The 16,569-nt window shown below is 42.7% G+C and overlaps 1 protein-coding gene across 1 annotated transcript in view; it reads right to left on the bottom strand.

Moving 5' to 3' along the window:
• Window positions 1–16,569, bottom strand: part of SLC22A3 (solute carrier family 22 member 3) — a gene marked incomplete at its 5' end in the record, with an annotated part of 87,345 nt that overhangs the window by 4,851 nt on the left and 65,925 nt on the right. The window contains 4 exons of the mRNA XM_082668813.1: window positions 2,621–2,733; window positions 3,480–3,588; window positions 10,803–11,017; window positions 11,137–11,234. Of these exons, the coding sequence (XP_082524939.1) occupies window positions 2,621–2,733; window positions 3,480–3,588; window positions 10,803–11,017; window positions 11,137–11,234 (535 nt within the window). The remainder of the gene's footprint in view (window positions 1–2,620; window positions 2,734–3,479; window positions 3,589–10,802; window positions 11,018–11,136; window positions 11,235–16,569) is intronic.

Raw genomic sequence — 16,569 nt, 5'->3', positions numbered from 1 at the left:
CATATCCCAGCGCTGTGCTGGTAAATGTCTAACAGCCAGCTCTCCAGAAAATAGAGTCCTGATGTGCAGCAGCATTTCCCTGTTTCCGTGGTGTAAATACGCCCATCGTGGATGCGAGCGATTCGAACCAGCAGTGTGACGTCGCGAGTGAGGCTCTGGGGAGATGGGCGGCAGCATCTCCACCATGGACTACGGTGGGCGCACCAGCCTCGGGGACAGATGCAGTAGAACTCAATGAATCAGGAACCGATGAGGTGTGCGTATTTATTACCTCTGTTTTTAATCTATTTTATATATTCCATTTTTAATGATGGATGTGTTTAAACTGGCTCAAAAATTCTTGAAAACTTGACAGTTGACCTTGGCAGACCAGAGTCACCTCCCACCTCCACCTGCCCTAATCCGGCTCTGCTCCATGTCCCCTCTGGCTTTGCTCCAGCCAGGTCGCCAGTTGCTGCCACCACCAGGTGCAGTGGCCCTGCTTCTCGTCTTTGCTGCCTGGCCTCGTGGCAGCTCTGGCGGCTGGTGACCTCACCCGCTGTCCCCTGGCTTCCCTGCCCCACGCTCCCGGTTTCCCTCCTGCCCCTCTTGCATCCCTTCTCATCCCCTGGCTGGTTCCTCTCCCTCTGCTTATGCTGGATGCTCTGTCGTTCCTCAGGGCTCCGTCCTGAGCCCCCTTCTTTCCTCTCACTCTGTCCTGTTCCCTGTAGACGGGGTTTCGGTCACTCCCATGGTTTCAGTGGTTATCTACATCCAGATGGCTTCCAAACCTTCATCACAGGGCCACACTTTGCTCCCGACTCAGCTCATCAAACCTACTGGCCTCTCACCATTTCAACTTGGATTTCTCAGACGCACCTCATGCTACAAACAGCCCAAACAGTATCCCTCCGCGTCCTCCTGCAGATGGGCACCTCTGACATTCACTAAACTAGGGCTGGCCCCGCCACCTACGGTGCTGCCAGCCCGGAGGCCGGCTGCCAGCTCCCTGGTCCCTCTGGCCCTCGTCCCTTCAATCACCCCCTTTTGCCAATTCAACCTCCAATATGTTTTTGTGGATCCTTCCACTCCTCAACATTCTCAGTGCCATCACCCTAGACCCAGTCCTTAGGAAATCTCTTACCTGATTACACCAACGTTCTTTGAATCATCTCACCAATAGCATTGTCCCCCTCTAACTCACAGGCATACCTGCCATCAGAGTCATGTCTCTAAAATGCAAACCTGACACTGTTAACCCCGGCTTGAAACTCTGCTCTTTGGATAAAGAGCAGACCCTTTGCACGTCAGAGAAGACCCTCCATGGTCCGGCCCAGCTCACCTCCCCAGCTTCATCTCTCTTCAGGCCCCAACTTACACACTGCACTCTGTCCTTTAACTTCCTCTTACTCTAGGCCTTCCCGCTGCCTAGAGCACCAGCCCACACCCCTCACGTGCATAATTCCTATTCAACCTCCACGAGGCCCCCTTGCTCCCTGACTCCACGGGGCTGGTGCTCCCTGTGATGTGCTCTCATGGCGCCCTTATTTATCACACTCCCCTGTGACTGTTTGGAAAGGCGGCTCCCTCCCCAGCCAGACTCTGCGAAGCAAGGGCCTGCCCTGCGGCACCAGCGCCCAGCTCCGCCAGCCGGGCTCACAGGCAAGCCCCGAACCTCGACGGCCTGGGCTGTCAGGCAGCTCTGTCCTGGTTGCACAGTGGCCTCTCTTTGCTTTTTCATGCTGGCCCAGAATCAATGCTGAGCTTGTTTATCAGATCCCGTGAAAGAGTCTGAAATGATCTTTTACGGAATCACTGGTGTCAGTCGATTAGAAGCCGACTTTATGGTCCCTAGCACAGCTGAAGGACTCCTGCATTCCTCCGGATGTATGCCCTCACGGATGCAATATTTTCATTGGAGCTTAAACTGCAGAGCAATGGGTAAAAAACCTCTACCGGGAGTAAGGAAGTGGAGGTGGAGGAAAGGTAGGTGAGCAAGGGGCAGCCGGCATCCTCTCTTGCTGAGGAGGGTATGAGATCTGGGCAGAAACAGCACTGGAGATGCACTGGACTGAATTACCCTAAGGGCCCCCCTATGCTATGGTTCTATCCCTTCATGAGTTTCATGAAGATTGAAGGTCGGAAGGAGGGTATGAACTTGAGGGGCATCGAAGAGGTTATGGTACGTGTCTACAAGGGCTTCTGTGTCTCTGATCTTTCGGCATGGCGTGCTTAGCATAAAGCACATGCAGATACAACACTGAGAGGCGTGGAGCACTTAACAATACAATTCGTTTAGGCTTGTTTTTAAACATACAGAAGGTCCTATTATTTGGTCCTATTTGGAAAATTATCGGTTATGTTCCACAATATTATAAAAAAGTTTCATAATATTTGATTTTAACTCAGAACCTCAACGAAGAAAGCTAAACTGAACACTTTTTTATAGCAACCCTTAATGTAAAGTAAATTTAAATGGTTTAGGGTCCACATTTCATGGTGGCTCCTCAAAACGGAAACAGCTGTTATAAAAAGAACAAATGGTTAAAATTGATATCCAGCCTGATGATCATTTTAGGTTCTATTAACGTGAAAATGTGGATGAGAGCATTTAAGAATAGGATATAAAGGGAGAACTTACCAAAGATGATAAGAGGTAGTTCTAGCCAAACGGCCGCTAAGCGGAAGAGCAGAAACGGGGCTATGATCCCCCCAAAGTCACATAAACCCGAACAGAGTGAAACTCCAAAGTTTCTGCAGAACAAAAAAATTGTTTTAAACAAAAAGTATTTAAATAAGTTCAAGATACGTAACATTTTCTGGTATCTAAGTAACAGAGAAATTGTAACAATATTTCCCACTTCTCTGGCTTTTAACTTTGAAACTTTCTCCTCTCTCATACCCTAAGCGCATCACTTCCAACCTGCACCAGTTCACATCTGGCTAAAAGCTGAGTCACAGTGAGGCTAGCTGGGGGCGGGGGCGGGTCTACAGTATTGGTGGAAATCAATCTTCCATCAGCGGCTCACTCCCCAGCCTGCTCTGTGGCGCTTATGTGTCTCCCTGGCACCCCAGACTGGCAGTAAGGTGTGCTCAGGAATATTCCCCCAAGAAAGGAGGCCCATCTGCACTAGCTATGCACATTGTTTCATCTTGTCCTTCAACAACCGGCTGTGGAGTGTGGTCAGAACAGAGGCTGTAGCCTTTACACAGAGCGCTGCTGATGAAGGAAGATGTAACCCATGACGCAAGCACGCTACCCAGATTTTCTGATTTCAGGTCTAGTGCCTTTCCACAAACCCCCAACTGTGTATGAAGATATTGATGATAATAATGCAAAAAGAAGCTACAACTCAAAGCTTAGCTTTTCCATGGGCTGAATCCAGCCCAGGCTAATAGGTCGCCAAGCTAAGAAAACTATTTCATAGTTTTTAAGTCAACTTCAAACATGCGGCTGCAGAATTACTTAGGAGAAACCACGATACAGATGTTGGAATTACCGTAATGTTGTTGGGTACAATTCTGAATTTACCAAATAAACAATTTCAAAGGCCATGGTTATGCCTAATCTTCCCAGGGTAGCAACAATGGTCCTCAACCAGGGTATTCCTGCAAAAACAGAAAATTTGGAAGGGTCTGCTTTCAATACAATTTTACAAAACAACAAAGGGCATTTGCTTAGTGTTCTCCCGGCCGTAAATCTGCTAATTTTAAGTGCAAATGATAGATATCTCCTAATATTGTAGCCCAAATTCAACAACAACAGCAACTGGGAGGACAGCTAGTATTTAGTGCACCAGCTGCCTTCCTGAGCAGGGTTGGGTTACAGAAATACAAGTCAAGGCGTTTGTTGAGAAGCCACTACCTTGAGAACAACGTTCCAAGCAGTGCTTTCCTAGAGGGCCTGAGCACACTGGCCTTCTGTCTGGAAGGTAGTCTCTGCCTGTGCCCTTGAAAACCATCACAGCAGTCTGACGCCCATTTGTCCTCTTTCTGTTCATACCCCTTAGTGATGACACACAGAATCACTGTTCCCAACAGACCAGGAAAAATCTGGACCTGAAACTGACTTTGGTTTCTAAAGCGCAGCACGGCTTCGAGAACTGAGATCTCCGGGAGGAGACATCTCTGCTGTGCGTCATCACCAGGGCGTATGTCTTTCCTCATTTCCCTCATCCCAGGTCTTTCTACTTTGCCTATGAAATCATCCAGAAGGAGCCAGATTCTTTAATACTGATTTGTTCATTCATTTAAAAATGAACTGTTTTAGGGCTGCTTTGGTTACATGAGGAAACACTCCTTTCCTCCATAGTAACTAGTGGGAAATGCCAAATGTTCTCTACTAAATATTTTCTTTCTTTTGTGCTTTAAGGGAAGAAGGCATAAACCATTTTTGCTCTAAAAAGTCAGGGCTCTAAATTTCTGAAAAGTTGTACAGTTGATGCCATCCTTTTTTTTTAAATTGAAGTATAGTTGGTTTACAATGTTGTGTTAGTTTCTTCAGTTATACATATATATACATTCTTTTTCATATTCTTTTCCATTATGGTTTATCACAGGATGTTGAATGTAGTTCCCTGTGCTATACAGTAGGACCTTGTTGTTTATCCATCGTCTATATAATAGTTTGCATCTGCTAACCCCCAAATCCCACTCCATCCCTCCCCCTCCAACATAAGTCTGTTCTCTATGTCTGTGAGTGTGTTTCTGTCTCGTAAATAAGTTTGTTTGTGTTGTATTTTAGATTATACATATAAGTGATATCATATGGTATTTGTCTTTCTCTGTCTAACTTACTTCACTTAGTAGGATAATCTCTAGGTCCATCCATGTTGCTGAAAATGGCCTTACTTCATTCTTTTTTATGGCTGAGTAATATTCCATTGTATGCATATACCACATCTTCTTTATCTATTCATCTGTTGATGGACATGGAGATTGTTTCCACATCTTGACTACTGTGAATAGTGCTGCTATGAACATAGGGGTGCATGTATCTTTTTGAACAAAAGTTTTGTCTGAATATATACCTAGGAGTGGGACTGCAGGATCATACGGTAACAGGAACCTCATACTGTTTTCCATAGTGGCTGCATCAACTTACATTCCCACCAATAGTGTAGGAGGCTTCCCTTTTCTCCACACCTCCTCCAGCATTTGTTATTTGTAGACGTTTTAATGATGGCCTTTCTGACGGGTGTGAGGCGTTATCTCATTGCATCAATAGTTTTGATTTTATGTCATCCTTTCTTAGTAGACTTGGGTGAGGACATATGACCGCGTGAACAGCAGCTTATCTACTCTCCAAAGCAAAGCCAAGGGCGTTCAGCATATGCCTGACTTCCATCTTTGAAAAGGAAACCTTCTCCCTTTATACTCATATTTATTTATGCTTGCTCAGCACTAAATGGTCCTCTTGTCTTTTAGAATTATCACGCTTTCCTGAATATATAATTTTTTAGTAGAAAAGTAGGCATGAATGAGGAGGACGGGAGAAAGGATGAAGCTCAGTAGATTTACGTGTTTTTTTTTTTTTTTTTTGCTGCACCACACAGCATGCAAGATCTTAGTTCCCTAACCAGGGATCGAACCCGTGCCCCTTGCAGTGGAAACGAGGAGCCCTAACCACTGGACCGCCAGGGAATTCCCCTTCTGTGTGTTCTCTTTAGAGAATATTCAACCAATAAAAAAGCTAAAACTCATTAAATAAAACAGTTGCCTAGGAGGGCAAGCAAAGAAAAAGAGGGTTCCAGAATCCAGATCGTTGCTGGGAGGCTCCAGTTTGCTATATGTTGATTGCAAACTGGCCGGGGACGTCCTGGTGTCCTTGATGTTTTTCCCAGCTGAGGACACCTGCAGTACTCCCATTAACGTCACACCAGGGACTGAACAACAGCAGAGTCGTGCTGATGCACTGGGCCCGCCATCTGCTCTGGCCCAGTTGTAAACAAGTGTTTTATTTAGCCTTTACTTTTTCATTAAGGCCAGGGAGGGGGACTAGGAAATGCATTCCACCCCCTCCTTCAGCGAGCAGGTGGTGCGGTGCCAGATGCTGGGGAACGTAAGTGGCAACTGGCGCTCAGATTCCCTGGGTCCCGGCCTGACCAGGCAACCTCTCGCTGCTCTCAGGCTGCTGAGAAGAACGCTGTTGGCTCCCGTGGAAAGAATTTGATTACCCAGGTTAGGTTCTTAAGCTATAGTTTTTTCTACTGAATCACGACAGCTCTACAAGTGAGTCCCACTGACAACTTCCGTGACAATTTAAGTTTATAACTGACTGCGGAAAAACAAACACAAACAAAAACCAAGAAACCAAATTAAAACACACACACACACACACACCCTCCCCCCCCCCATGAGAAATGTATGTGGTTAGCTCCATGAGTACAGATAAATAGCTAGTGAATTCAGTAAAACGTTAAGAAAATGCTGTCAGGTTTTCTCAAGGCCCTCAACTCTTTCTAAGAAGTAAAGGCCAGTATCTAACTGCACGGGGACAGAGATTTTGTTGAAATGTGTAACAAAAGAGAAGTCCCAAAGGCACTGCACTGCTCATTTTAACGAAAGGGTAAAATGAAAACAGTTCATAGGAGGTGTAAGTTATGTATGACTATTACGTATGCACATAAAAACTTCTGATTATCCCTGGAATATGCTAAGTTCACCCTGGAGCGGCAACAGACATCTTTCCGGTAGCAATGGCAGAAAACAACAAGTTAAGAATGAGGATTGAAACTGAAACTACCTCCCATGAACTCCTGAGAACACAGAGAAAGAAAGTCCCTCTGATGGGGATTTGGTCAAGCTGGTAGAGATTACTGAGAATAATACCTCAATTTTTGAAGAAAGGATGCAGGATTTTAAACCAACACAATTTTACATCTCTCTGAATGCACCATCTGCTCTGAGTTCTGAAATAAAATGTAGTGAAAATTCCTAGTAAGTAAGATAAACAGACTTACTTTTTACTTAAAGAGAAAAGTCCAAGACAACTTTTTCATTTCAAAAAGACCCAAACTGCCGAGTGTGCAGCCATCTTGAATAAAGTCAAATTAAAGATGGCAGGTGAGTATGGATTTCGAAAGCTCTTTATTTTTCAGGCTTTAATTAGAGTTAAAAAACTGGGGTCAGAAACAGTGAGTCTTAGATGAGGATACAGCCTGAAAGCCTTTCTTTTCCAGAAGTTCATTCTTCAGACCATGAAAAGTCATGCTTAGTGGATGGAAAGTTGGTTAAACCGTTTTCTCTGAGATAAGTTTAGAGCTGATTCCCCTAGAAGGCTACTCAGTATTCTCTTCAGGGGCAGTCATCCTGGTGATGATGTCAAGAAAGGCTGAGAGGAAAAGTCTTTCTAATGTTAATTCAACAGCCCAAGTAACCAAGTCCCAAAGTTCCCTTAAGTGGAAGTAAGGATGTCAACTCAAGCAAGAAACCTCTGCTAATATTTGGTATTCACACACAGCATTAGGGATTTTTTTTTTCAGTGTTCTTTTTTTTTTTTTTAACATCTTTATTGGGGTATAATTGCTTTACAATGGTGTGTTAGTTTCTGCTTTATAACAAAGTGAATCAGTTATACATATACATATGTTCCCATATCTCTTCCCTCTTGCGTCTCCCAGCATTAGGGATTTGAACTTATTCTTAGCAGTCAATTATGACCAGCGTGTGACTATAAAAGCGGCCGAATCTGCAGAATATACAAATAAAAATGTATCCAGAATAAGAGCAATTCATTTTCAATGTTGCTAAGAACAATTCTAAGGCTTAAATTGGGAAATTCTGTCTACAAAATAAAACTGATCGGACCAAACAGAAAAATCTATTCTTTGCCTTATATTTTCTAATATATGAGAGTGTTCTCTATAAAATAGCTTGATTCTCACCCCCTTAGTTACTTCAATATTGGTTTGGACATATGATCTTCAATGATTTCTGGGATCATGCTGAATGCAACACACATTAAAGTCATCCCAGTCAGTCTAAGGCCAGAGAAGATCTTCTGGGGAAAGTTACGTAATGGAAAGATGGGCCACACTTCAGTCATTAATCTTTCTCTCCACTTTCCTAACTTCATATGCAGTGAATACGTAATTAATATTTGATTCCTGTTCCAGATGCAATGAGAACAGATGACGTTGTCTTAGGGAACTACATTTAAAAATTAAACCTAAAACGAAAAAGTGCCAAAGTAAAACAGAAAGAACAGTGAAGTCTCCAATGTTCCTGATCTGTCACCTTCTACTAAATTGTGCATAATTCCCGAGGACAGAAATTATGTCTGTCTTGTTCACTGCACTACCTCTATTCTTAGTTTACTGGCAGAAATTAATAGACACTAAATAGATGCGCATTGGCCAATAGCTTCCCCAGCTCTTATAATGTGTTAACTCAATGTGGTAGGTTAAATAGTGTTCCCCAAAACCAGAACCTCAGAATGTGACCTTATTTCAAAATAGGGTCTTTGCAGATATAATGGTTAAGTTAAGGCACAGAGATGCAGAGAAGGTCATGTGAAGATGGAGGCGGAGATTGGAATGATGTCAAGGAATGCCAAGGATGGCTGGCAACCACCAGAAGCTAGGAAGAGGCAGGGAAGGATCCTCACCTAGAGCCTTCAGAGAGAGCATGGCCTGGCCCACACCTGGATTTCAGACTCCCAGGCTCCAGGTGTGTGAGAGAATAAACTTCTGTGTTGCGAGCCACCCAGTTTGTGGCACTTTGTTACAGCGGCGCTAGGAAACTAATACGCTCAAGAAAAATGAGATAAATGTAAACAGTCAGTTGTTTATCATCAACCATTCCAGTATGACAGGACTTCACATCTTTTTTCCACCCTTCTCTTCTGAAGATGGGCATTTCTGTAATTTTATTTAAATAGGTAGGGTCTATCTGATGTTTTGGGATTTCATAAATCCTTATTTAATTAATAAACTCATCTGTAAATGTCTGTTTCGACTTCCACAGTATTATCAGTTCTTCCCTGATCCGCAGAGGATCCGCAAAGGAAAAGGCAGCTTCTCTTGTGCTGACACAAAGAACTAACAGGGACTCCAGCTCTGCCAGCCACCTCCCACCCCACACCTCCTGAAATGCTGAAATAATAGATCTGCTCTAAAACACGCGTTCCCTGGGAGTTTGAAAGGCTTCCTCTGTCCAGTGCCCGCTGTGTTCTGAGGCAGAGATAACCGGCTTTCCATTAACAGTGTATTTGGAGTCACTGACAACCTCTGTACCATACACCGGTCATCAAACGCCCCCCTCCCCATTTAACTCTGAAACATCTCTGAAATCACTGTCTCCCATTCAGGCCCGACTGCCACGACCTTGATTCCTGCTCTCAGCCTCTCTCCTCCTCATTGCCATTGTCCAAACTGCAACAGCCACTTGGAGGCCACCTGTCCTCCACCTGAAGCTCACAAGACCACGCCCAAGCTCTTGGCTCGGCCTTGGCTGTGAGGCCGTCTCCACTGGTGACAGATGATCCCTCAGCCTCCTTGCCAGGATATTCCTGTGATAACAAAGAACGTTTGGTTCCCGAACCATCAAAGGTGGTGCGTACTTCTGAGAACCATGCTTTCCTTTGCAAAATCACTCCTAGCCTTCCCCTCTGTCGGGCACATTTCTCTTCCTTCTTCATACGTGCCTAGTTTTCACCTCTGGGAAGCTTCTCCTGACTAGCCCCATGGATTCATCACTTCTTGCACCTTTTTTCTCCTATTTCTAAATCTTGTAAATCATTCTATTAGTTCATTTATCACAGTTTGCTGTGAGAGCATTGAAGTGTCTATATTCCTCACTAGGTTGTCAACCTTTTGAAGTCAAGATGTGTTTTCCTTCCCTTTGCAACCTCAGTGTTTCACATGGGATTGGCCACGTGGAAGAAATGTGAAACAGGGTCAATGATATCACAAAATTAAGTTGGATAAAGGTGATCAAAAATAAACGACATTAATTCCACTCCTGGGTCTATATCCAAGAAAAAACCAAAAACACTAATTTGAAAGGATACATGTACCCCTATGTTCACAGCAGTGTTTTTACAATAGCCAAGAAGCAACCTAACTGTGCATCAACAGATAAATGGATAAAGATGTGGTATATATATATATATATACATATACACACCATGGAATACTACTTAGCCATAAAAAAGAATGAAATTTTGCCATTTGCAGCAACATGCATGGACTTGGAGGGCATTATACTAAATGAAATACGATATCACTTATCTGTGGAATCTAAAAAATACAAAAAACTAGTGAACGTAACAAAAAAGAGGCAGACTCACAGATATAGAGAACAAACTAGTGGGTTACCACTGGGGAGAGGAAGCGGGGAGGGGCAACATGGGGTAGGGGATTAAGAGGTACAAACTATTAGGTATAAAGTAATCTACAAGGATATATTGTACAACATGGGGAATAAGCCAGTATTTTATAATAACTATAGATGGAGTATAACCTTTAAAAATTATGAATCACTATATTGTACACCTGAAACTTATAGTATTGTACATCAACTATACTTCAATTAAAATTTTTTAAAGAGTAAACTACATCACTCCAAGCTAGATTTCTCACATCTATTTCATCCATAAATGAACTGAGAAATGGAGAAAACAGAAAAATCTATAGAACCAATCTTTTATACTCAAAGTAGCTAGGCTGGTTAGGCAGAAAACAGAGTGACATCACTAGAGCACGACTGGCACTACGATTTTGATGCTATGGTCCATTTTCTAAAGACAAGTTCTCCATTCTTGATTATTTTAAGATTTTTTTCAAGTTCCTGGCTGCCAAACAGACTTAGGGGACAATTACCTTCTGGTAAGAATGCGGTGACAAGACATGCCACTCCTGCCACTATATTGCTTGCCGCAAAGGGTAGGCGCCGACCAAAACGCTCAATGGTTAGTAAGATCAAGAGGGCTCCTGGCAGTTCCACAACTCCCGAGATGAAAAAGTCGATATAGAGGTTGCCTCCTGTAATTCCCAGGCGCATGACAAGTCCTTGATAAACCACAGCACTTGTGAACCTGGAGCAACATTGAAAGACAAGGGAGAACAAGTAAGAGATAACTTCAACCTGATCTGAAGGACGGGATGCATTGTAAATTTGACACAAGGTTTTGAATCCATCACAAGTCAAACTTACCAAGCAAACATAAGTATAAGTGTGCACTTCCTCATTTGGGGAGTTCTCACCAGATCTAAAAAGGATGGATTACTAACTTCCTCATCTGTAACAGTGATCTATATAAGATAGAAGCAGATTTCAGTAGCAATATACAGCAAGAGACATCTGCATATTATAGATTTGTCATTGACCAGATTCAAAGCTACCAGATGATCTTACTGAACAGACCAGGGTCTTTCGTTATTACATCTTAAAACCTGAGAATAAGAAGTTTGATTCTGTAGCCTTTGTAAGAGGTCAAATTCACCAAGATGTACTTGCTGCATTGAGAATCTATTCTTACGGTAATACCAGCAGTACTATGTGCTCTGAGTAAACAAGGATGAAAGGTGTGTTCTAAAGTACAATACACTTGTGCATTTATTAAATTGGAGAAAATAAGCATAAGACTGGTGAGAGAAGTTCCAAACAAGTTCCTTTATCCATTAAATCCTCAAACCTTAAGTTGCCAAATAAGCTAGAATAACGGTAAGTTCCCGAACAAGCGTGGCACCAAAGGTATCTTTTTGCTTCTGTCCATTTACTGGAATCCGGCATCTTTTTGATCCAGGAAAATTCAGCTCGGCTCTATTTGGCCATCCAAGAAGTTGGTCTTTTCTTTAATTCGATTAAACCAATATTGCTGTTTGCCTCCTATGTATAAGGCACTGTAAGGGAAACAAAGCTGGACATACCCACTGCTTCTAGTCCTGTGTGCCAAAGGGATCATAACTCAGTCCCCTTGAAGTGACCACTGTTTCACGTTTCCATGCACTTGCATATTCTGTTACTTCTGCTTGAAGAGTCCTTATACCTCCCCAGTCCTGATGTCCCTGCCACTGGGAGGTCTTGGGAACTGACGATCCCCAGTGTGTGCCTCTACTTACCAGACTTCTATCATAGCCCATACGCAACTGCATGCCTTTACGGGTCTACTTATTTTTCTCCCTGCATGAGCTCTGGAGGTCTTGGAGGGCACCAAGCAAAGTGCTTGGTGTTCAGCCAGTGTTTGGGTGATGACTGAATGTTGCGACAGGAAGTCAAATGCCATGGCCACGTCTGTTCCCTCAGACTATAGCCCTCGGTCTTTGTCCTTCTGTTAAGTGAGAACCCTGGCTAGCAAAAACAGGACCCTCACTGTCTGTTTACTCAACTCCAGATCCGGTCCAGAATGACTGAAAATCTAGGCAACTTTTCCCCAAGACTTTGAGTCAAAAGTCCCTCTACCAGCAGTCATAGGAATTTGACTTAAATTCACGCGGAGAGTACAATACCTTGTCAATCACCTGTTCTAAACATTACGCTCAACAGGTCAACCAAAGCTGCATATCTGCTGCCTATGCTTGCCCCAAGGAAAGGCACACACACAGAAAAAGACTGAAAAATGGATGTCTTTAGATCACTTTCTTTTCCTAAGTCTTTCCAGTACTGTATTTCTTCTATACCAAGACACACACTCTTCACAGCTGAAAAATCTCAAAATTAGGACGTGTCCTACAACTCGGCTGATAAGAAAGCAATGTGCCCAGTTTCAATAGCATGGTTTTTCTTACTGAGTGTTGCATAAAATGATGATGTGTCTCAAAATTAATAGTATCTAGGGATCAATGAAGCAATATTAGTAGTTACCATAGCAACGCCAGTAGAAAACTGCTAACTGATTCCACCATCCATTCTTTTCATCTCCCTTTTGATAACAGAACCCATGGAATTTTAGTTGGGGGCATGGCAGCCTAGCTAAAGTCATATCTTCTAGCCTCTCTTTCAACCACGGGTGGCCCAGTGACTAAGATCTCAGCAATGAGGTGGGAGCAGAAGCCACGTGTACAAGCTCTGTGCCCCATCCTTTAAAAAGGAAATGGCTTGCTCTTCATTCACTGTCTTCCCTTCCTGAAGGATGGAAGAAGACAATGCTGGTGAAATGGCTTTGATTATACAACCTATTGCAGGCGAAGATGGAGAAACAAGATAAATGGAACCTGGGTCCTAGAGGACCTCATGGAACAGAGCTGCCTTAAGCGCCGAGCTACTCAACGCTGGGTGGGCATGTTAAAGAAAAAGAAACTTTTCTCTCTTTTGTCACTGTATTTTTGCGGTGTTTCAGCAGCAAGTCGACCTGTACTGTCACTAATACAATCCTTATTAAAATGTTCCCTGAGCTAATCCTCGAAATTCTAAGACCCCTACCTTCACCTTTGCTGCTCCAAAAATAAAGCAGAAATACCGTAAGTGAAAGAACTTAGTCTATCACAATACAGTTGGCTCTTCACACCCACAGGTTTTGCATCTGTGGATTCAACCAACCGTGGGACCTGTGACTGGTTGAATGACTGGATGCAGAACATGTGGACACAGAGCATCAACTGAGACCCATTCTATGCAAGGGCCTTGAGCATCCGAGGATTTTGGTATCTGCAGAGGGTTGTGGAACCAATATTCCACAGATACCAAGGGATGACTGTATATTATTACATGGTAGGTCATCAAAATGTTTTTCACAATTAGTTTCTATATATTGCCCACATTAAAATGGCTAACTTCTATGGAGTGTGCAATATTTCTTAGATTCTGGGCTAAGTACTTGACATGAATTATTTCATTTAATTCTCATCAAGACTCTCTAAAGTTAGTACTTTTATTGATCTTATTTTATAGACAAGAAAAACAAGGCTTAAGACACTAAGGATTCATTAGAAGGAAGGTAGCTAAGCTAGGATTTGAAATCGAGGAAGTTGATGGAGAGCCTCTGTTCTTAATCCTCTCACTGCATTGCTGACTGTATAAAAAGCTTTTTATTCCAGAAAATCTCTTTGTAGTTGACGGTGACTTCTGTATAATTTTAAAGAAGGATATTATGCACTTGACCAAGTATTTAATCTTTAGTTAAAACACTGTTTTATGGAAAAGTTGGCCTTGATTAAAATAATTTAGATTTTGAGGACCTTTAAATTCAAGATTAAAACCACTCATCATATGAGAGCCATTTTCCTCCATGAATGTATCACTTATTCCAGTGATTCTCATCTTTTCACTTAGGGTTTTTCCACAACTTAGACCTGGGTCATGTTCATCTCAGACTGTTCTCTTCTCTCCAGGGAGAGCCGACAGCTCTGCTCACGTACACACATGTACATCACTGTTCACTCAGAGCACACAGATAGGGACGATCCTTTCTTTTCAAAAGCAATATTCAAAACAATTTATTATGGACTCTCTTTTATTTCCTCTTCAATCTTCTTATTTTCTGCCTATAGCCATGACTCGTATGTCTTAGATAAGACTGAACAAATTACTTTCATTCTGGTCCATCCAACGTCAACATCCCAGAGTTTAAGGGAACTCAAACTTCACATATTTCAAGATCTCTAGTCAATTCAGATAGATAATTTGACACTTAAACACCTTTGTAGATTTTTCAGCTCTTCATGGTTCTTAACTCTTTCTAACTCATAAAATAAATATCTCTTGCTCTGTAGATGTCACTTTTTCCTGAGCAGGTCTCCAGGCTAGTTAAGTTACTACATGACCACAGAATTATGACATGTTAAATTTTGACAAGACCATAGAGCTCTGATGGTCTAACCCAGCAAACTTTTTCTGCAAAGGGCCAGATAGTAAGTACTTTTGGTTGTGTGAGCTATCAGGTCTCTGCTGCAACTACTTAACCGTGCCACTGCTCTGTGAAAACAGCCATAAGTGGATATATAAATGGATGGCTGTGGCTGGATTCCAATAAAATTTTATTTACAGAACAGGCAGCAAGCCAGGTCTGGCCTGCAGGCGGCAGACTGCCAACCTCTGAACTGGAGGGTTAGTGCTGGGCGAACTTATACAGGTACTGTTATTTCCATTACAGGGAAGAAGAAGTTTAGGCACAGGAAAGCTAAGTAGTTAACCCAACAAAGACAGACAAGGAGTAGTTGAACCAGGAAGTTGCTACCTGAGTCTGTATTGCTCACCATTATGCTGTACTGTGTCTGCAGAGTATAATATTTATTTTATTCCTTAAAAGTATGCTTGTATCATATCATTAATGGTTCTCAGAGATAGTGGGATTAAGGTGGTTTTTACTTTCTTCTTTTGGGCTATAAATATTCTCTTAAAATTAAGATTTGGGGCTTCCCTGGTGGCGCAGTGGTTGAGAATCTGCCTGCTAATGCAGGGGAGACGGATTCGAGCCTTGGTCTGGGAGGATCCCACATGCCGCGGAGCAACTAGCCCCCTGAGCCATGACTACTGAGCCTGCGCGTCTGGAGCCTGTGCTCCGCAACAAGAGAGGCCGCGATAGTGAGAGGCCCGCGCACCACAATGAAGAGTGGCCCCCGCTTGCCACAACTAGAGAAAGCCCTCGCACAGAAACGAAGACCCAACACAGCAAAAATTAATTAAGTAATTAATAAACTCCTACCCCCAACATCTTAAAAAAAAAAAGAAAGAAAGGATATCCTAAGTACACTCAGCAAAAGTTAACCATTGAATCTGGGTAATAGGGGTATAGAAAATATTTCATTATTAAAAAAAATTAAAATTTAAACCTACATTACTTTTGCAGCAAGAAAAGATAACTCACTTTTAAAGCAATGGATTTAAATTAGACATTATGCACCTTTTTTTGTCGTTGACTCAGTATCACTCTCCCTTTCTTTTTCTTAGTAGAACCCCCCCACTACACCATCCCCCCCACACACACACATACTTCATCAATTCGTGTTGTCAGGGAAGCTGACTCTGTGTCCAATTGTAGGCGGATGTCTGATCATCTGAGGGTAATTCTATCCTTTATGTCAGTGACTGGGCACATGACCCATTCTGAACCAATGAGGGATAGACATGTGATCGAATTTGAACCAATGAGAAAAAGGGCTTCTGGGAAAGTCCTTCATTGCCTTTAAGACAGAGGCATCCGAGGAATCTTCTCTCTCTCCCCTCAGGGAATTAATGAGGAAAGAGTGGGCTCAAATAGATCTTAGCAGCCATCCTACCCCCAGGAGAGAAGCCGAGTGGAGGGTGGAGGAGGGGAGGAAACCATGGCTCAGTGTGGAGACCAAGGTCTAAACAACCCTGGACGCTGTTCTATCTCAAGAATCCCAGATCCAGGAGCCTGGAGCTGTGCTCACTGTCTAAGCCCATGTAGGTTGGTTTTCTGTTACTTGTTGTCAAAAGCAGAATTATCTGGAGAATTCAGTCCAGAACAATGCTTTTGCATAACAACTGAATACTTTAGGCAAAATAATTTTGCATTAAAGAATGAAAATCATTGTTTCACTACTCAAATTTACTCCATAAAAATATTTAGTATTAGTCTTCATTTCAAACTTTTAACATTTATTAGAATCAAGCAGTCACATGATCTCTGCTTTTCCTAAGCACAAGTTCAATGCCTAGTATATATCCTACACCAACAGAATATGA

The sequence above is a fragment of the Grampus griseus genome, assembly GCF_964374135.1.
Source record: "Grampus griseus genome assembly, chromosome: 13".
NCBI classification, from domain to species: Eukaryota; Metazoa; Chordata; class Mammalia; order Artiodactyla; family Delphinidae; genus Grampus; species Grampus griseus.
Note: the sequence above shows the minus strand (reverse complement) of the source record. Positions and strands in the feature narration are given on the sequence as shown.